The sequence below is a fragment of the Coloeus monedula genome (genome assembly GCF_965178545.1).
Source record: "Coloeus monedula genome assembly, chromosome: 21".
Lineage (NCBI taxonomy): Eukaryota > Metazoa > Chordata > Aves > Passeriformes > Corvidae > Coloeus > Coloeus monedula.
This window is the reverse complement of record NC_138801.1, coordinates 6,342,536-6,356,901: the sequence shown is the minus strand read 5'-3', so window position 1 is coordinate 6,356,901 and position 14,366 is coordinate 6,342,536. Positions and strand designations below refer to the sequence as shown.

Sequence of the window (14,366 nt, the reverse complement as noted above, 5' to 3'; positions counted from 1 at the left end):
CCTGTTTCAGATCAGTGCACAGCTGGGCTCCTGATATCTCCACTTTGTTCCTACCCTCTTCCAAGAGCCCCCACTACTCTGATGCGTATAACTCGACCTTCCCTTTGCTATAAAACCGTATTTAAGAATTTCCAACGTTGACACCAATTTTATTATGTTTTATATCCTGCTGCTCTAAAATATGAAGTGCTGGGGTTATGATTATGTTGTAACTCATATAAGAACCTACAATACCAAGAGCTGCACGTGTCCAGCTGATACAGATTAGAACACACAATGTGCTTCCCTTGCCAAGGTGCTAATACATAGCAGGAAAACCCAAAGCTGGGAGACAGTTGTGTTACCCCTGTGATACAGCACAGGTCCAGGAGAGGGGAAGCATGAGACACAGCTGTGATCCTGGGAATGCAGGCTGCAGCAGAAAGATGGGGATGCTCTGTCTCTATGGAAATATGTGCTCCTGCAGATGTTTTTGTACGTGGCTTTTTATCCCTTTGTAGTAATATAGCATAAACTGAAGGGAAATTTTGGCTGTGATGCTGTAATTGACCCTTCTCCCCAGGTCTTCTCCAATTGATTGTGTTATGGGTCTCTGTGAAGCACTGTCAGGAGCACCATACTGTTACAGAACCATCACTAATACCTATTTTTGTTCTTCTAGGGCCCACCAGGTCTGCCGGGCTTACCAGGACCCCCTGGCAAGAGAGGTTCTCGAGTAAGTGCTTCCAACCATTTGCACTTTAATCTGCCTGTCCTGTTGTTCCAAGGGCTGTTGTAGTTCCTGTGGCTGAGTAATGATTGCTTCAGGCCCCTCTCTGTTGAGATCTGGTCTCTTTCTCTCTCATTCCCTGTTGGAGGTTTTCAGGAGGCCACACTGGTGATTTGCAGCTTCCTTAAGCTAAGGTTTGGCATCCGCAAAGGCTGGGGACAGATGTTTCCAAATGGCTGTCAGAAGAATGAGGTCTGTCTGTCTCATTTTGTTTCTAGTATCTGTTCCTTCTTGCAAACCCAGTGCTGAATATTAGCTTTGGCTGCTTTTTGTACTCCCCTTCACTCTCCCCAGCTTCACAAATTGTTTAGTTCAAGGTCCTTCATTAGTGGGACCATGGTCCAGGACCAAGGAGTCAAACACACAGAGATGAGGTATTTTGTTCCCCAGACTGAGACCTGCTCTCTGACTCCTTTTCAACCTCTGAAGCAGAATGTCTTATCTGTTCAGGAATTCGCAATGGCTCTTGCAGAATTTCTTCCTTCCCGAATGAAATTCTGATGCAGATCTTTGAACATGGAGTGCTATGCTGAGGAAACATCTGGAGCTGAGTGCTGCAGCTAGCTGCGAGGAAAGCCTTCTGCGCTGGCCTAACTCTCCCAGGGCTGGGCAGAGTGCCTGACCTGGATACGGTGAAGTGCTGGCACTGTTCTCCTGCTAGTACGGTGCAGCTTTCCTGGAAGCACACTGTTGTCCCACAGGATACAGCCATGGAGCCCCTTTCCTGAGCACTGGACTGGTGTGGGTTGGGAGTCCAAAGGTGTGAGTGTCTGAGGCTGGAAAAAGGGGATATCTGGATCCGTGATCCAGGCAGCATCCTGGCCTGGCAGCAAAGGGAGATTTCCTCACACATACTTGGCTAAAACTCAACCCCGTGTAATGTCTTTAAAGAACAAGCTAGAGGCTGAGAGCTGGGAGGCTCGGCATTCCCCCGGGACACTTGTTACACTCCTGTGAGATCTTGCAGTGGCCAGCAAAAATAAACTCATCTCCTTTCTCCAATGGTAAAATGCAGGTCTGCAGGACCCCTGGAGTCTGGGCCTGTGTGAACAGCCTTGAAAGTTGATTTGGGCTGTAAGTGAGCAGGATTAGGCAGCACCAGGCTCGTGTTTATAGATGGGACAGTCTGTTCCATGTTAGAGAAGTTTTTTAGTGAAGCATCAGCCCTGATATCCTCTGTCACAACTGCCCAAGCAGTTCCCACATCAGTAGATTGCCCAGAGTTTGCATTTCTTGGCATCCCCATTAAAGCTGGTTCCTATCCCAGCTCATTGCTTATGAGGGGTGTTTGGTGTTACTGCTGGCAATCCTGTGGTTTGCAAACTAAACTCCAGGTCTGGAGTCCCCAGCTGCATTCCCTGCCTGCTGTATGAGTGACCAAATTTCAGCTCTGCATCCCAATTCCACTTGAGTTTTTTTTTGAAAGAAATAGCATCATGGAAGCTGTGTCATAATTGTCTGTTATTCCCCAGCTGTGGCATGCTCCATCCTATATTTAAGATGATCCTCTGAAAGACAATAAGCAACAGAGGGTTTCTGAGCTCAGTCCCTGCCAGAGGTGCTGAGAATTGGTCCAGGAAAGAGTTCCCAGTTAGGAAGTGCTCAGCACAGCTGAGCCTGGCTTGGCTCAGACATCTGCAAACAGGCTGTGCTAATTTTGGGAAGGGGCAGAAGGGTCACTCTGTGAATGTCTGGCCTGGAGCACTGGAGACAGGACTGCTCTGTGCCTAAATTGTTTTGACTTTGGGATGTGTTTCTCCTAGCAATTTTTTTGTGTGTCTCTTTGGGGTTTAGGGATTTCATTGGAAAGTGGAGCTGCCGGGAACTAAGACAGGCTTAGGGGAATTCTTGCATCTTTTGCTTTTGTTGTGCTTGAACAACTTAAAAATGAATGTGCAACATTGCAGGGGTCATGTTCTACCTCTCCTCCAAAAAAGCAGCAGCAGAGTTCTTGCACCAGCCCATGGATAAGCCATGAGGTGTCCCATCAAGGCTCCAGAGGAGAGGTGAACATCACAGGCAACTTTTCAGTGCTGGATGCAGAGGAAAGGAAGGATCTTTTTGTCACCAAAGCAGTTTATGGCCTAATGCATGAGATTTAATTGCCCTTGCCGTAACTTGCATAATTTCTACGTTACTAACGTTTGTACAGTTACCTACAACAGGTAGTTACTTACAACAGGTAGTACAAAAGTGCATTTGAAAATCCAGTAGCAGCATTTGACTTGTGACTTTCTGTAGCTGTGAAGTTGCTCCATGCTGATGTGTAGTGCAGAATTTCCACCCCATATTGTCTCCTCCCTTTTTTCCCCCCATGTTGGTCAGGGTAAAATGAAATCTCTGATTAGCCTTTGCCTTGAGGGTGAGACTGTGGTGGGTGAGAGTCTGTAAGAAAATCTGGCTGATCCCATGGATCTGTCTCCTGGTTTTCAGCAGATGAGTATCACCAGACTTGCCTGTGCAGTCTGTGGGTGGCTCTTCCATGTAGGCAGTGCCACCTGCTTTGCCAAGACACATCCCAGCCTCTGTAACAGCATGGAAGAGATTCTGATCAGGGCATATCTCAGCATTCAAGAGCAATCCAAGGCAGGGTAGCAGAGTGGATAGTCGTAGTCTTGTTGAAAATGACAATTTCTCCATTGTTAAAAGCCAATGCCCATTTCAGGAGCATGGAATTAGTTGTACACCCTATCACTCAGTAGCAGGGGCCCACTGAGACAGATTCGGGCTATTCCCGTGCTCTGCTCTCTGCAGCTATGAATGCAAATTTTGATTTTCATAACAAGTGAAAATTGAGTGTTTCTTCTTCTCATTATTTCCTGAGGGACTCCAAGGCAAAGAAGTTAAAAAATGCAATAGTAATGGCTAATAACATTATCTCAGGAGCTCTCCAATCTGCAGAGATATTGTTGTACTGCCATGTGTGCTCTCCAGGAAGGGTTTCTCTCTGTCTATATCCAGCTAGGATGGTTTTCAGCTTTCATGTCTGCATTAACGAATTTGAGGCATAATAAGAGGTCTGTCCACACTGCTTGTTCTTGGATAAATATGCTGTGTGGCTTATCAAGTGTCTGTGTAAGATCTAAGGGAATGACAGTGTTAGCAATAAAGGATTTCCTCAGCTTTATATGATGCGGAATGCCAGGCAGGTTGTGGGACAGCTTTTCCATGGTGGTGAGTGTGAGTGGTGACACTGGGTGACACCCCCTGTTCTGTGCAAGCCATGTGTGTTGAGCTTTTATTTCTGACTTTTGCATTTCTTCAAACATTAGGGTTTCCCAGGGAGGCAGAGGCTGAGGCTGGGATTTGCTCTTAGGCATGTGCCAACAAGCTCTACAAGGAGCTGTCAGCAAAGAGCTCCCACTGGAGCAATAACTCCTTCACCATTGTAGCTTGTTCCTGCTTCACCCTGGGCTCTGTGAGCTTCACCCAGTGCTGTCTGCATGAGGGGTTTGGACAGCATGTCTGCCTTCACCACAAATGGTGACTCATTCCAGCCCTCACTGGTGTAGTTTGACCAGCAAAGTGCCCACAGTTTGATCAGGACTGCAGAAAAGTGCTGTGAGGAGTGACACTTAAACTCTGCCTTCCAGATGAGGCTGTGGAAATCCCAGTTTTACCTCTACGTGAAGGAAACAGCAAGTCTCAGATACATGCCAGACAGGAGTCCAGTTCATGGAATGGTTTGGGTTGAAAGGGACCTTAAAGATCATCTTGTTCCAACCTAACACCATGGGCAGGGAACCTTCCACTAGACCAGGTTGCTCCAAGCCCTGTCCAACCTGGCCTTGGTTGTTTGCTAAGCCCCCAGGACAGCAAGGAAAGAGCAACAGCCAAACTTTCCAAAACACTTAACTCAGGAAGCCAGGTCCCACTGGAAGTCACTCCTTCTCCAACAAGTGAGGAAACGCAGGTACAAGAAGTGTTTTATCCCTGTCCACACAACAGGCCAGAGGCAGAATCAGGAATAAAAAGCCTGACATGCTGTAATTGCTCTTGGTTTATTTAAACTCTGAGACAACATGGGAGAAGTCAAAATGGATGGGTGAAGGGAATACATATGCACTCCCTGATGCTTCAGGATGCACTTGCCATCCTCCAAGTGAACCACAGCAGCTTGAAAGACTGTGAGGTCCCAGTGTAACATGTCCCTGTTACATTTGGTCTGTGGTTGGAAAAAATCTCCCTTTCCTTTGAAATGCAGGGCTTCCTCCCTGAAACAAGCAACTCAGTCAGTCGTGGAGATTCCCCAGTATCCTCATTCCATTAGGAAGACTTTCCAATTTCTGAAAAGTGTTTAAAGAAACAGTTTGCTTGGCTTCACTTCTAATATTTATCTCTTTTTCAGTAAGCCAGGGGTCACTGTGGGATCTGTAGGTCAGAAGCAAAAAAAGTTGCTTTCCACAGTGAAACCCCAAGACATAATGAGTTTCGAATGAGCAGTCATTCCTCTGACTGAAGCTCTCTAGCATTTAGCAGGAGTTGGGAGGATTTTTTTTTTTTCCCCTCCTTGTGAATGCTGGAGGGTTGGGGGGAGCTATGCACAGTTACACTTCTGTTAATTTTTGTGGGCTGTGAACCATTAGCCATAAAAGCACTTCTGTGAGCAGGGTCCCATCTCCAGGCATCCCCAAGCTGAACTGAGTGGCTCAGTGTCCTTCTCAAGTAGCATCATTCACGTAGAAGACATTCCAGGGAGGCAGGCAACCCCTCCTTGCTTGAAGAGCACATTCAGGGATTGTTCTGGTCTCTGTGCCATGGAGTAGCCTCAGGCTGCTGCTGTCCCACGGTAAAATTTTCCACTGAGTTTCTGGTACAAGGCTTGGAAGGTTTCAGATGCAAGTTTGCCTGCTGCTAGATTGGATTGTTTCAGCAGACATAGGAAGCCAAAGTGGGTGGAAAAATGAGCACCCAAGCATATAGTGACACATGCAGTGGGATTTTTTCATTCAGTGGTCTCAGCATTGTCCTACCCTGTGTGTAGATAAGAGGAGCAAAACCGATGTATTGATGATAAATATATTTAGGAGAATCCAAATTTCTAGGTGGGAGTGATAAATTGAATTAATTCAGGATTAAATTAATAAAATATAGCAATTAACTGTTGCTGACAGCTCCTGAGGCAGCTACTGTCCTGAGCCTTTTGTTTCTCTGCTCATCTAACTGTACCACTCAGCATCTTCCCCCTCTGCCAAGAATGTGGGTAGAATCACAGATTTGGGACTCACCATGTTGGAACACATCAAGATCAATTATTTTTTACAATTTTTAGTACTGCTGGCAGACAACACCCTTTTCTCTCCACAATTCCCAGAGCAGTTTCAGATGCCTAACACAAGCCCCAGAACTGGTCACAGCAGTTTCCTTCATGCCAGACTGGACTTCCCACTGTCACTTCATCACCAGGATGTGGCCACTTCCACTAGGATAAGACCACATTGGTCTTTAGGGACAGGAAGAGTCTCTGACCTTCCTTTGCCTGGATTATACTGGATATACTCTGTCAGACTCATTGAACTCGGTGGTGAAGGCTCTATTTTATCTCAGGAGTCTCTGTTTTCATAATCACACTTTTAATCACTAGAAACTGTGACTAGATTCTTCATCCCTTCTCCCCTCCTTCTGGTTAAGATGTTTTGGGATTTTGTTGCTGTGCTTTGGTTTACTCTGGAAGAACCTGCACCAGATTTTGCTGGGGGTGTGATTAGCCTCTTATCCAGGAGTTCTGGATTGGCAGCTGAGCTTCCCACGTTCCAGGTTTCCTCTTGGAAAGCATCACTTTCATCTGGGAGTCACACCACACCAAGCTGCTCCCTCCAGCCTGACACTGTAGTAAGCCTGCCCTGGGCTACGGTGGAGCACAAACTTCAAATGACTGCACTGATGTGGGCTTTGGGCCAAGCTGCCTCACTCCAAAGTTGAGTTACAGCTGAATTCCCTCCTCAAATCCAGCAGTAGGCTGGATTTATTAACCCTGTTCAGAGCTACCCTGATTATTGCTTCCATGTAAAAGCTTTTTAGGGACTCATCTTTTATAGAGACTTTGCTGTTCTGATTTTTGTCACTTATTAATAATTTTCCTACATATTTGAGACTTGAAAGACTTGGATTGAAGCATTTTTGACACTACAGTCTTGTTGAATTACCTTAAGCAGCACATTCAGTCTCTGTTTCAGTGTCCCACCCAATAAGGTGGGCAAGTGATTCCACAGTTTGCTGGGAAGATTAATTTATTTAAGACTCCTCAGTGTCCAGGTGCTCTAGCTACAGCAGCTGTATTGGTTTTCAAATGAGAAGTTGATACTCAAGCACCTTAATTTTAATTAAAGCTGTTTCAGTTTCACTGGAAATTCACAGCCAGGCTAAACAGGAGAATTTCAGGTGAAAATGTGGAAGCAAATTAAGAATGGGACAATAAATGTATTTGTGTTCAGGCTGAAAATCTGGAAGGAATTTAAGAATGGGATGTTAATTTGGGTAAAAACTGCCATTTGAAAAGTTCAGTCTCAATCTTTTAATTAAACACCCTCTTTCAGCAGAGCAGCATGTTGTGAAATAGCACTGAGCATTCAGGAACTGTCTGTACCACAAGATGCAATTTTAAAAGGCATTATTTTCTATTAAAATGTAGTAAAAATAAAACTTAATAGAGATCAGTGCACTGATACTCTCAGAAGAGAGCAAGGGCACTGAACTTGGCTAGCAGTGGCATGTTTAACTGCAGTGATTTTCCTTGGAAATCAGACCCTGAAGATTTTGGCCCTAAAATGCTCATTAGAAATTCTACAGCTTGCTGAGAAAGTGCCCGAGTGTTTTTTATCCCTTTGCTGGTACTCCCCGAGCTTGAGGGTATATAAAGGGCTCCTCATGGTGCTGTAGAGCTCTCACACGTTCTTGGCAGAATTCTTGGAGTTGAACCTTCAGGTTGTTTCATCTCCTAGGAACGTGTTCAAGAGGACTTAGAATTGTTATTACTTCTGCCTGAAAGGTTAGCAGATCTTCTGTGCTGTGTACAATCCAGGCATAAACTATTCTTAGCTGCTTATTCCTGATAACTCCTTAAATAGTCTTCGGAAAATATGCAGGGTACTTTTAAAATATGATGTAAAAGGAGATACTGGTGTATGTGATCTGAGGTGGATACTCTGGCAGTGTCACTGGCTTGTGAGAACTAAGGAAAGATATAGATTTAGCGAGGTAAAATACGGATTTAAAGGGTTTACATGGACTTACTGCTATTCCCACTGTTTTCTTGTCTGATTATCCATTTTCTTTCCAACCTCTAAAGGCAAAAATCTGGTTGGCTTGTAGGGAAAATGAGTTCACCCCAAAGAGCTGAACAGTTTTCCTGTAGTGATTACTTCTGCTCTCTTCAATTCTCACCAAAAAAAAAAAAAAATACTGTTAACACCCCCGCACGCTTCTGCTCCCCTCCGCCTGCTTCCATCCCCTTCTGCTGGGGCTCCTCCCAGAGCTTGGACTCCCCTGACCTGTGGAATGTTTGGTTTACCCAAATTATCTCAGTGTCATGACATGTCTTGTGGTGACAGACACACATCCCCTTCTGTAGAGGCCAGTGGGAACCCACAACTGAGTTTCCCCCTCTGTGGGTGCCAGGGAGGGTCCAGTGCCACCATCCCCCTGCCAGGGCACTGGGTCTGGGGCTGTGGGTTAAGTCTGGCACAGCACAGCCAGAGGCTTTTGGCTGCTCCAGGATTAATGTAGATTCCCACTGTCTCCTTTTGACTCTGTTTTGTGTTTGTTGTGTGTTTTAGGGTCCTCCGGGTCCCCATGGAAACCCTGGCTCACCTGGTCCCCCAGGACTGAAAGTAAGTATGAACTGGTGTGAGGAGCTTTCAGCTTCCCACCCCACAGGACATCCTGGGGGAAGGACAGCTTTTTTTTAACCCTGCTGCATACAAAAAGACAGTAGCTGAAGCCATTTCTTCCTCCAGTCTGCTCTCACAGGGGCTCTCCAGCATCACAGCCAAGGCCTTTTCCTGTGCCCAGAGAGACCCTGCTCTGTGCCTCCATCCTTGGCTCTCCTGAATTTCAAAGACTGCCTAATTAGGATACTGCTTAAGCTATGCCTGTGCCAGGGCACAAACTGCTGCATTAGACAAGGGCAGTGGAATCCTCCCACTCCAGAGCTTCACCAGCTCTGATTTTCTTTGCTTTCTTATTTCTCTCCTCTGAATTTTGCAGCCTGTTCCTCCACCTTTGAGTCTGGACAGTGGCAGGGGTGACTGGCAGCACCCAGTGTCTTCCTCTGCTTTCTTCCTCCTGAAACTCCTTCTTCTTGCTTTCCCTCTCCAGAGTTTCTGGGAACTCTGAACTCCATCAGTCCTCCAAAACTAATCTCATGGCTTCCTTCTAGATACCCTTACCTCTCCCATGAGGGCTCACAGACCTCCTGCAATGCCAGGGGCCCTGTGTTCTGTCCTTTTCTCCTGTACACACATTCCCTCCAGCTGGCAGCTGGATCACAGCAAGGTGGGAATCACCCCCGGCAGCTGGACCCCTCTCCCTTTGCCTGGGATTGAGCACAAATATGGCTCTGGAGGGGTCCTAATCCAGTATGCAGCAAAACCCTTCCAAAAGGTGTTTTAATTCCCAGCTCATTCCATGTATAAGACTTGTGTTACCTAAAGACTGTGGAGTTCCTGGAAAATTGGTTTGGATTGCTTTGGTATGATTGTTTACAAAGGAATAGGTTTATATTTTATAACATCTGTGTTGGACTAAAGAACAATGGAGTTCGGAGAGGCAATACTTAACAGAGATTTTCAGTACCAGGGACGCTGTAGGATGTCTCAGCCAACCAGAGGAAGGTGCGAGCAATCGTTCTGTCTTTTCATGATCTCATCAGTAGGCAGAGATGTTACGAGCACTATTGATGCTCTGGGAAAAAGATTCTGGAAACTTGGCATGCTGCCTCTGCATGATTAAAAATTAGGCACTGGAGACATGCTGGTGAACAGCAGCTGGTTTAAATTCCACATACAGCCTGAAAAGTGAGCCTGTAAAAGTTCTACGTCCTAGTGTTCTGCATTTATTCTCCATCAATGACTTCCAGATCACACTTGTTGAGTTTTATAAGTCAAATTAAACTTCTTTTATCTAACTTCCAGCCCAGCAAATCCAGCCTGGTCCAAGGTGTAGAGCAAACTATGTTTCTATGCTACAGGGGTTTTTTTTAAAAAACACTTTTAGCCTAATGACTTATCAGAAATCATCATTTGGCTGTAAATTTATATTCGGTTGGTCACCTAATAGAAATTAAGTCTTACTGTAAGCATTTTTCCTCCATCTCAATGCGCAGTCTGGCAGCAGGAATTCTCAGTGGATGGAGAGCTGTAAGTCTGCAGCAGAAATCCGGTGTCATCCATGATATATCCAGCTCTGTGATATATTTTAATTCTGTCCAGCCACCATTTGCAGGATTGGTCTGTTCATGGTCAAAAGAAATATTAGGTTTGCAATGGGATGTGAGAGCTGGAGCTCAGCCCAGGACACGGCGAAGGTTCACCTCTAGCACGGAGAGCCTGGTAAGCCCTGATTCCATCATCTCTGCCTCAGAAATGCCCTTTGGAAGGTGTGTGTCAGATGCCAGAGTTTTGGCTACCCTCCTTCCCTTCAATTCTCTGGTGTCACACCAGTCCCAGAAGACAGACTTTGCCCCAAAAAGTGGTGTTTAAATTCTTATGTTTTAACTGCCTGTACGCCTTCACCTGGGACGTGATGCCTTCATCATAAAATCATCAAAGAATGCTTTGGGTTGGAACTTTAAAGCTCATCTCATTCCAATGCCCTGCCATGGGCAGGGACATCCTCCACTAGAACAGGTCACTCAGAGCTCCATCCAGCCTGGCCTTGGATACTTTCAGAGATGGGAATCTTTTTAATAGACCCAGCACGTGGCAGAAATCATGGACTTGTGAGAGCTCAGCCTAGGCAACAGGGCAGAGCAGCTCCAAGTGGAACTTCTCTTGCTGAGAGCCGACAAGTGGCTGCTGGGCTTGGTCTTGCTTAGATAGCAGTTAATCCCACGGAAGAAACAAGCAATCTAAGAAAGGAAATTGAAGTTTCCCAGATAGATACAGCTTGGAAACCGTGACTAACTCCCAAGTCATTGTCACTTAAGAAGGGACCCAGGAGCATAATTTTTATCAACTGAATGACCAGAGCCCTTAAAGGGCTGTGGTGTGGCACTGCAGGCTCTGGATGTATTTATGGGTCTCCTGCCTGGTTGTAGTGCTTTAGTTGTGTTTCTGCATTTCACAGTCAACCCTGTGCAGAGCCCACTTTATTCTCACCACTGGAGCTGAGCACTTGTAATTCCTTGGACTTAGGAAGCTGATCTTTTGCACAGAGCTGTTTGTAGATGTTGAGCCAAAATCCTGCTGATCTGCTTGGGCATGGTTTCACTGACTCCAGTGGCATTACACCTGCTTGTGCCACCTGGGAATTTAGCCTGTGGTGCTTAGCTCAGCAATTCATGATGTGAAACTGCTTAAAGGAGGATTCTTGCCACTTTCTGCATTCTGCTTGTTGTCCTTGGCAGTTGTAAAACTGCTGTTGCATCTGGTTAGCAGAGAACGATTATTGCAGATAACCTTTGAAATAGCTGTAGGCACAGGCTGGGCTGGGGTCGTGACTGGTTCTGTCACCTGAAAGCTGCTGGAGGACAGGAGGGGTGTTTGCTAACAGCTGGATGTATCTCTCAGGATGTGCTTGAAAAATACTGAATTTTCAGTTTAGTTAATGTTTTTTCTCCAGGGTAGCTCATCAGTTTGGCTCACTGATGTTCAAAATAGTATTAGTGGGATTGCAAAACTGGGATGTTTAAATTGCACAGCTCTAAACTTCTCCCAGGTAGGAAAAAAAAAAAAAACAGAAGAAAACAATTTCTTCCTTTATGAGAGGAAGAAGTGTTCTCGGTAAATTAGGATGGGAAAGAGAGAAGCTTGTTGCAAATGTGCTATGGCTTGGTGATGGACAAGACTTAGGTTAATTCCCCTGTTGTCATTTCTGTATAAGAAGACTCAAGCAATTAATCCACAATTTCAGCCCTCGCATCCAGGCATCCGTTCCCTCTGGTCCCATTGCTGATTAATCTCAGGGACATGTGACCCTGCTCGTGGCTGAATTCTTCACCTGTGTGATGGTCTCAGCAGTGCTGAGCACAGAACCAGGGCAAAGCAGAGACTTTGCTAATGTGATCTGGTGCTTCCCAGGGGAAAACACAAGAGGCTTGTGTTCTTTTCCAGGTCTCAAAGCCATTGCATGGAACACATGGGAGGATTTAGGGAAAGTGGTGGGTGTCTACCTGCTGCAGTGAATTAATTTTGCAGAGTAGAAGTGAATGCCCAGCGATCCCAAGGGCTTCTCTAATCTGTTCCCAGCAGTGGCAGCACCCACTGACTGCTCTGAACCTCAAGGAGTGGGAAAATTGCCCTGATAACAGCTGCATGCAAAGCAAGATTATCTGCATGACTTCATTTACTGTTTGCAAACCCAGCAGCCTTCATTCAGAATTTGTGCAGATGCATCTGCCTTGAATCTGCAGTGCTCCCTACAGTCCAGAGCCAAGCAGTCTCATTCCTGAGTGTTGCAGCTTGTGGTGGATGCTGGAGGAGGAGGAGAAGGGGAGATTTACACTCTGTGCAAGATGGGAAGTACACATGGAATGTACTTACAGTGAGGCTGTGTGGAAAAGCAGCTCAGCTGGCTGTAGCCAGAGCTCTGTGCTGCTCATGAGAAATGCCAGTTAATAACCAGTATTGCTCCTTTCTGGGTCTCCCCTTCCCTGTAATCACTTCACTTGACAGCCATTAATTAACCCTCCCAGCTGTCCTGTGCTGATGTGGCACACAGAGGTTGTGGCTTGCTTATGATTCATGGGGTGTCAAATAGTGACTGATCTGGGCATACCCATCCTGGCTGGGCCAGAAGAGATGTTATGTGTGCTGAGCTTTACCTCTCCCCTACCCAAAGAACCTGGGACACTTCAATGTCTTCTAGATTTTCCTACTTGCATCTCTTCCCCTGTTAGGTGCTCACATTACCTTTCCACCTTCTGAGAATTGGAAGTGGGATTTCCAATGCAATCTGCTGGAATTAGATGATCAAAAGCTGCTGAGATTCCAGCCTGTTTGTTGGAAGATCACAGCCTCAAACTGTAATTTCCCTCGTCATGGTTGTTAAGGAGGAAAATAAGGAACACTGCCACTTAAGGTCGAGCGTGCTGCCTTCTGCCAGCCTCGGAGCCTCTGCTCGGGCTGTTGGGGGTGTCTAATCAGTACAACTTTCTCTGCAGTTTCATCTGTCCCTCACAGTTAAAAAAGCAACAGCATCTAGTGAGTTGTTGAGAAGGATGGTTTAGCCCCAGTATTAGGTTTGGTAATTATTTTTGTGATGGTAGTTGTAGACAAGGAAGGAATCGCAGCTGTCTGGTCTAATAAGTATCAAAAGTCCTGACATTGCTTTCTTCCAGTTATCCTTTCTTTAGCCAATTTAATACTGTCAACTACTGTTTGAAACTCAACTCTTTAGCAGCAGCAATCACTTAGCAAATCCACCCCCAGCAAAACAGCTATTCCCAGCCACTTTAATACATTTGGGATGTCGAGGAAGACTGCAATAAAAAAAATGGTTTTCTAGTTTGGAGGCTTGGTGGAAGCAGAACCACATCTGTGGGCTGAGCCCTTGGATTATGTCACTAATGTAAGTTTTTCATTTCAGGGTCAGAAAGGTGATCCTGGCCTGTCGCCTGGAAAAGCTCGCAATGGGCAGAAGGTGAGATGTCACCCCGAGGCCATGGTGGGCTTTTAGACCTGTGCACACACACAGGGAGTCTGCACTGCAGCCACAAGCATCACAGCTGCTCAAGTTGACATAGGACTGGGAAATGAGGCTTAGACCATGGATTCAGGATTAAAGAGAGGTAGCCCTCACTGATCATAGTGCACTGAGGTGCCACCTGCCACAGTGTTGTTGTCTGAGTGCTCATCCAATTTATCCACAATCTGCAGCCCAACTGAAGTTCCTGTTGCCACAGGCTTGTGGCTACTTCAGCCAAGTGTTTCAAGTAGCACCTTGAAGGTACAGCCACAATCTGGGCATGCAGCTGCAGCAAAAGGCAATCCCAGTCTAAGGAATAAAAACCTTGAAGGCCAAGGAAAGGATGTTCTTGCCGAGGAGCTGAGGAACGGGGGTTTGCCTCCTGCTGCAGCCCCATCAGGGTAGAGGTTTCTTGGTAGAGGCTTCTAAGGCGTGGACCTCACTGAGGGGTTTCCACCAAGGGCTGCTCAAACCAGCACAAAGCACCTAGCTAGGAAGGAAAGCTGCTTTCTGGGTTTAGCAGTTGTTAAGGATCAGACTTCTGCTAATTCTTTTCAATAACTTACAACTCCCATTTTTGCTGTTTCACAGCTGAGTGATTTTTACTGAGGCAACAAGCCCTCACAGAATTCTAGAAATGAACAGTAGGGCAATCAGGGTTCCACATCATCTACCTCAGTTAGTTCTTTCAGTGATGCCTGCACAATCCTTGGTAACTCTTGTCCAGGGCAGAAGCCTGGTTCTCTTCCTTTCA

The 14,366-nt window shown here is 46.0% G+C and overlaps 1 protein-coding gene across 1 annotated transcript in view; it reads left to right on the top strand.

Moving 5' to 3' along the window:
- Positions 1–14,366, top strand: part of COL27A1 (collagen type XXVII alpha 1 chain) — a gene marked incomplete at both ends in the record, with an annotated part of 141,124 nt that overhangs the window by 23,211 nt on the left and 103,547 nt on the right. Inside the window, 3 exons of the mRNA XM_082295345.1 lie at positions 662–715; positions 8,545–8,598; positions 13,514–13,567. Coding sequence (XP_082151471.1) covers positions 662–715; positions 8,545–8,598; positions 13,514–13,567 — 162 coding nt within the window. The remainder of the gene's footprint in view (positions 1–661; positions 716–8,544; positions 8,599–13,513; positions 13,568–14,366) is intronic.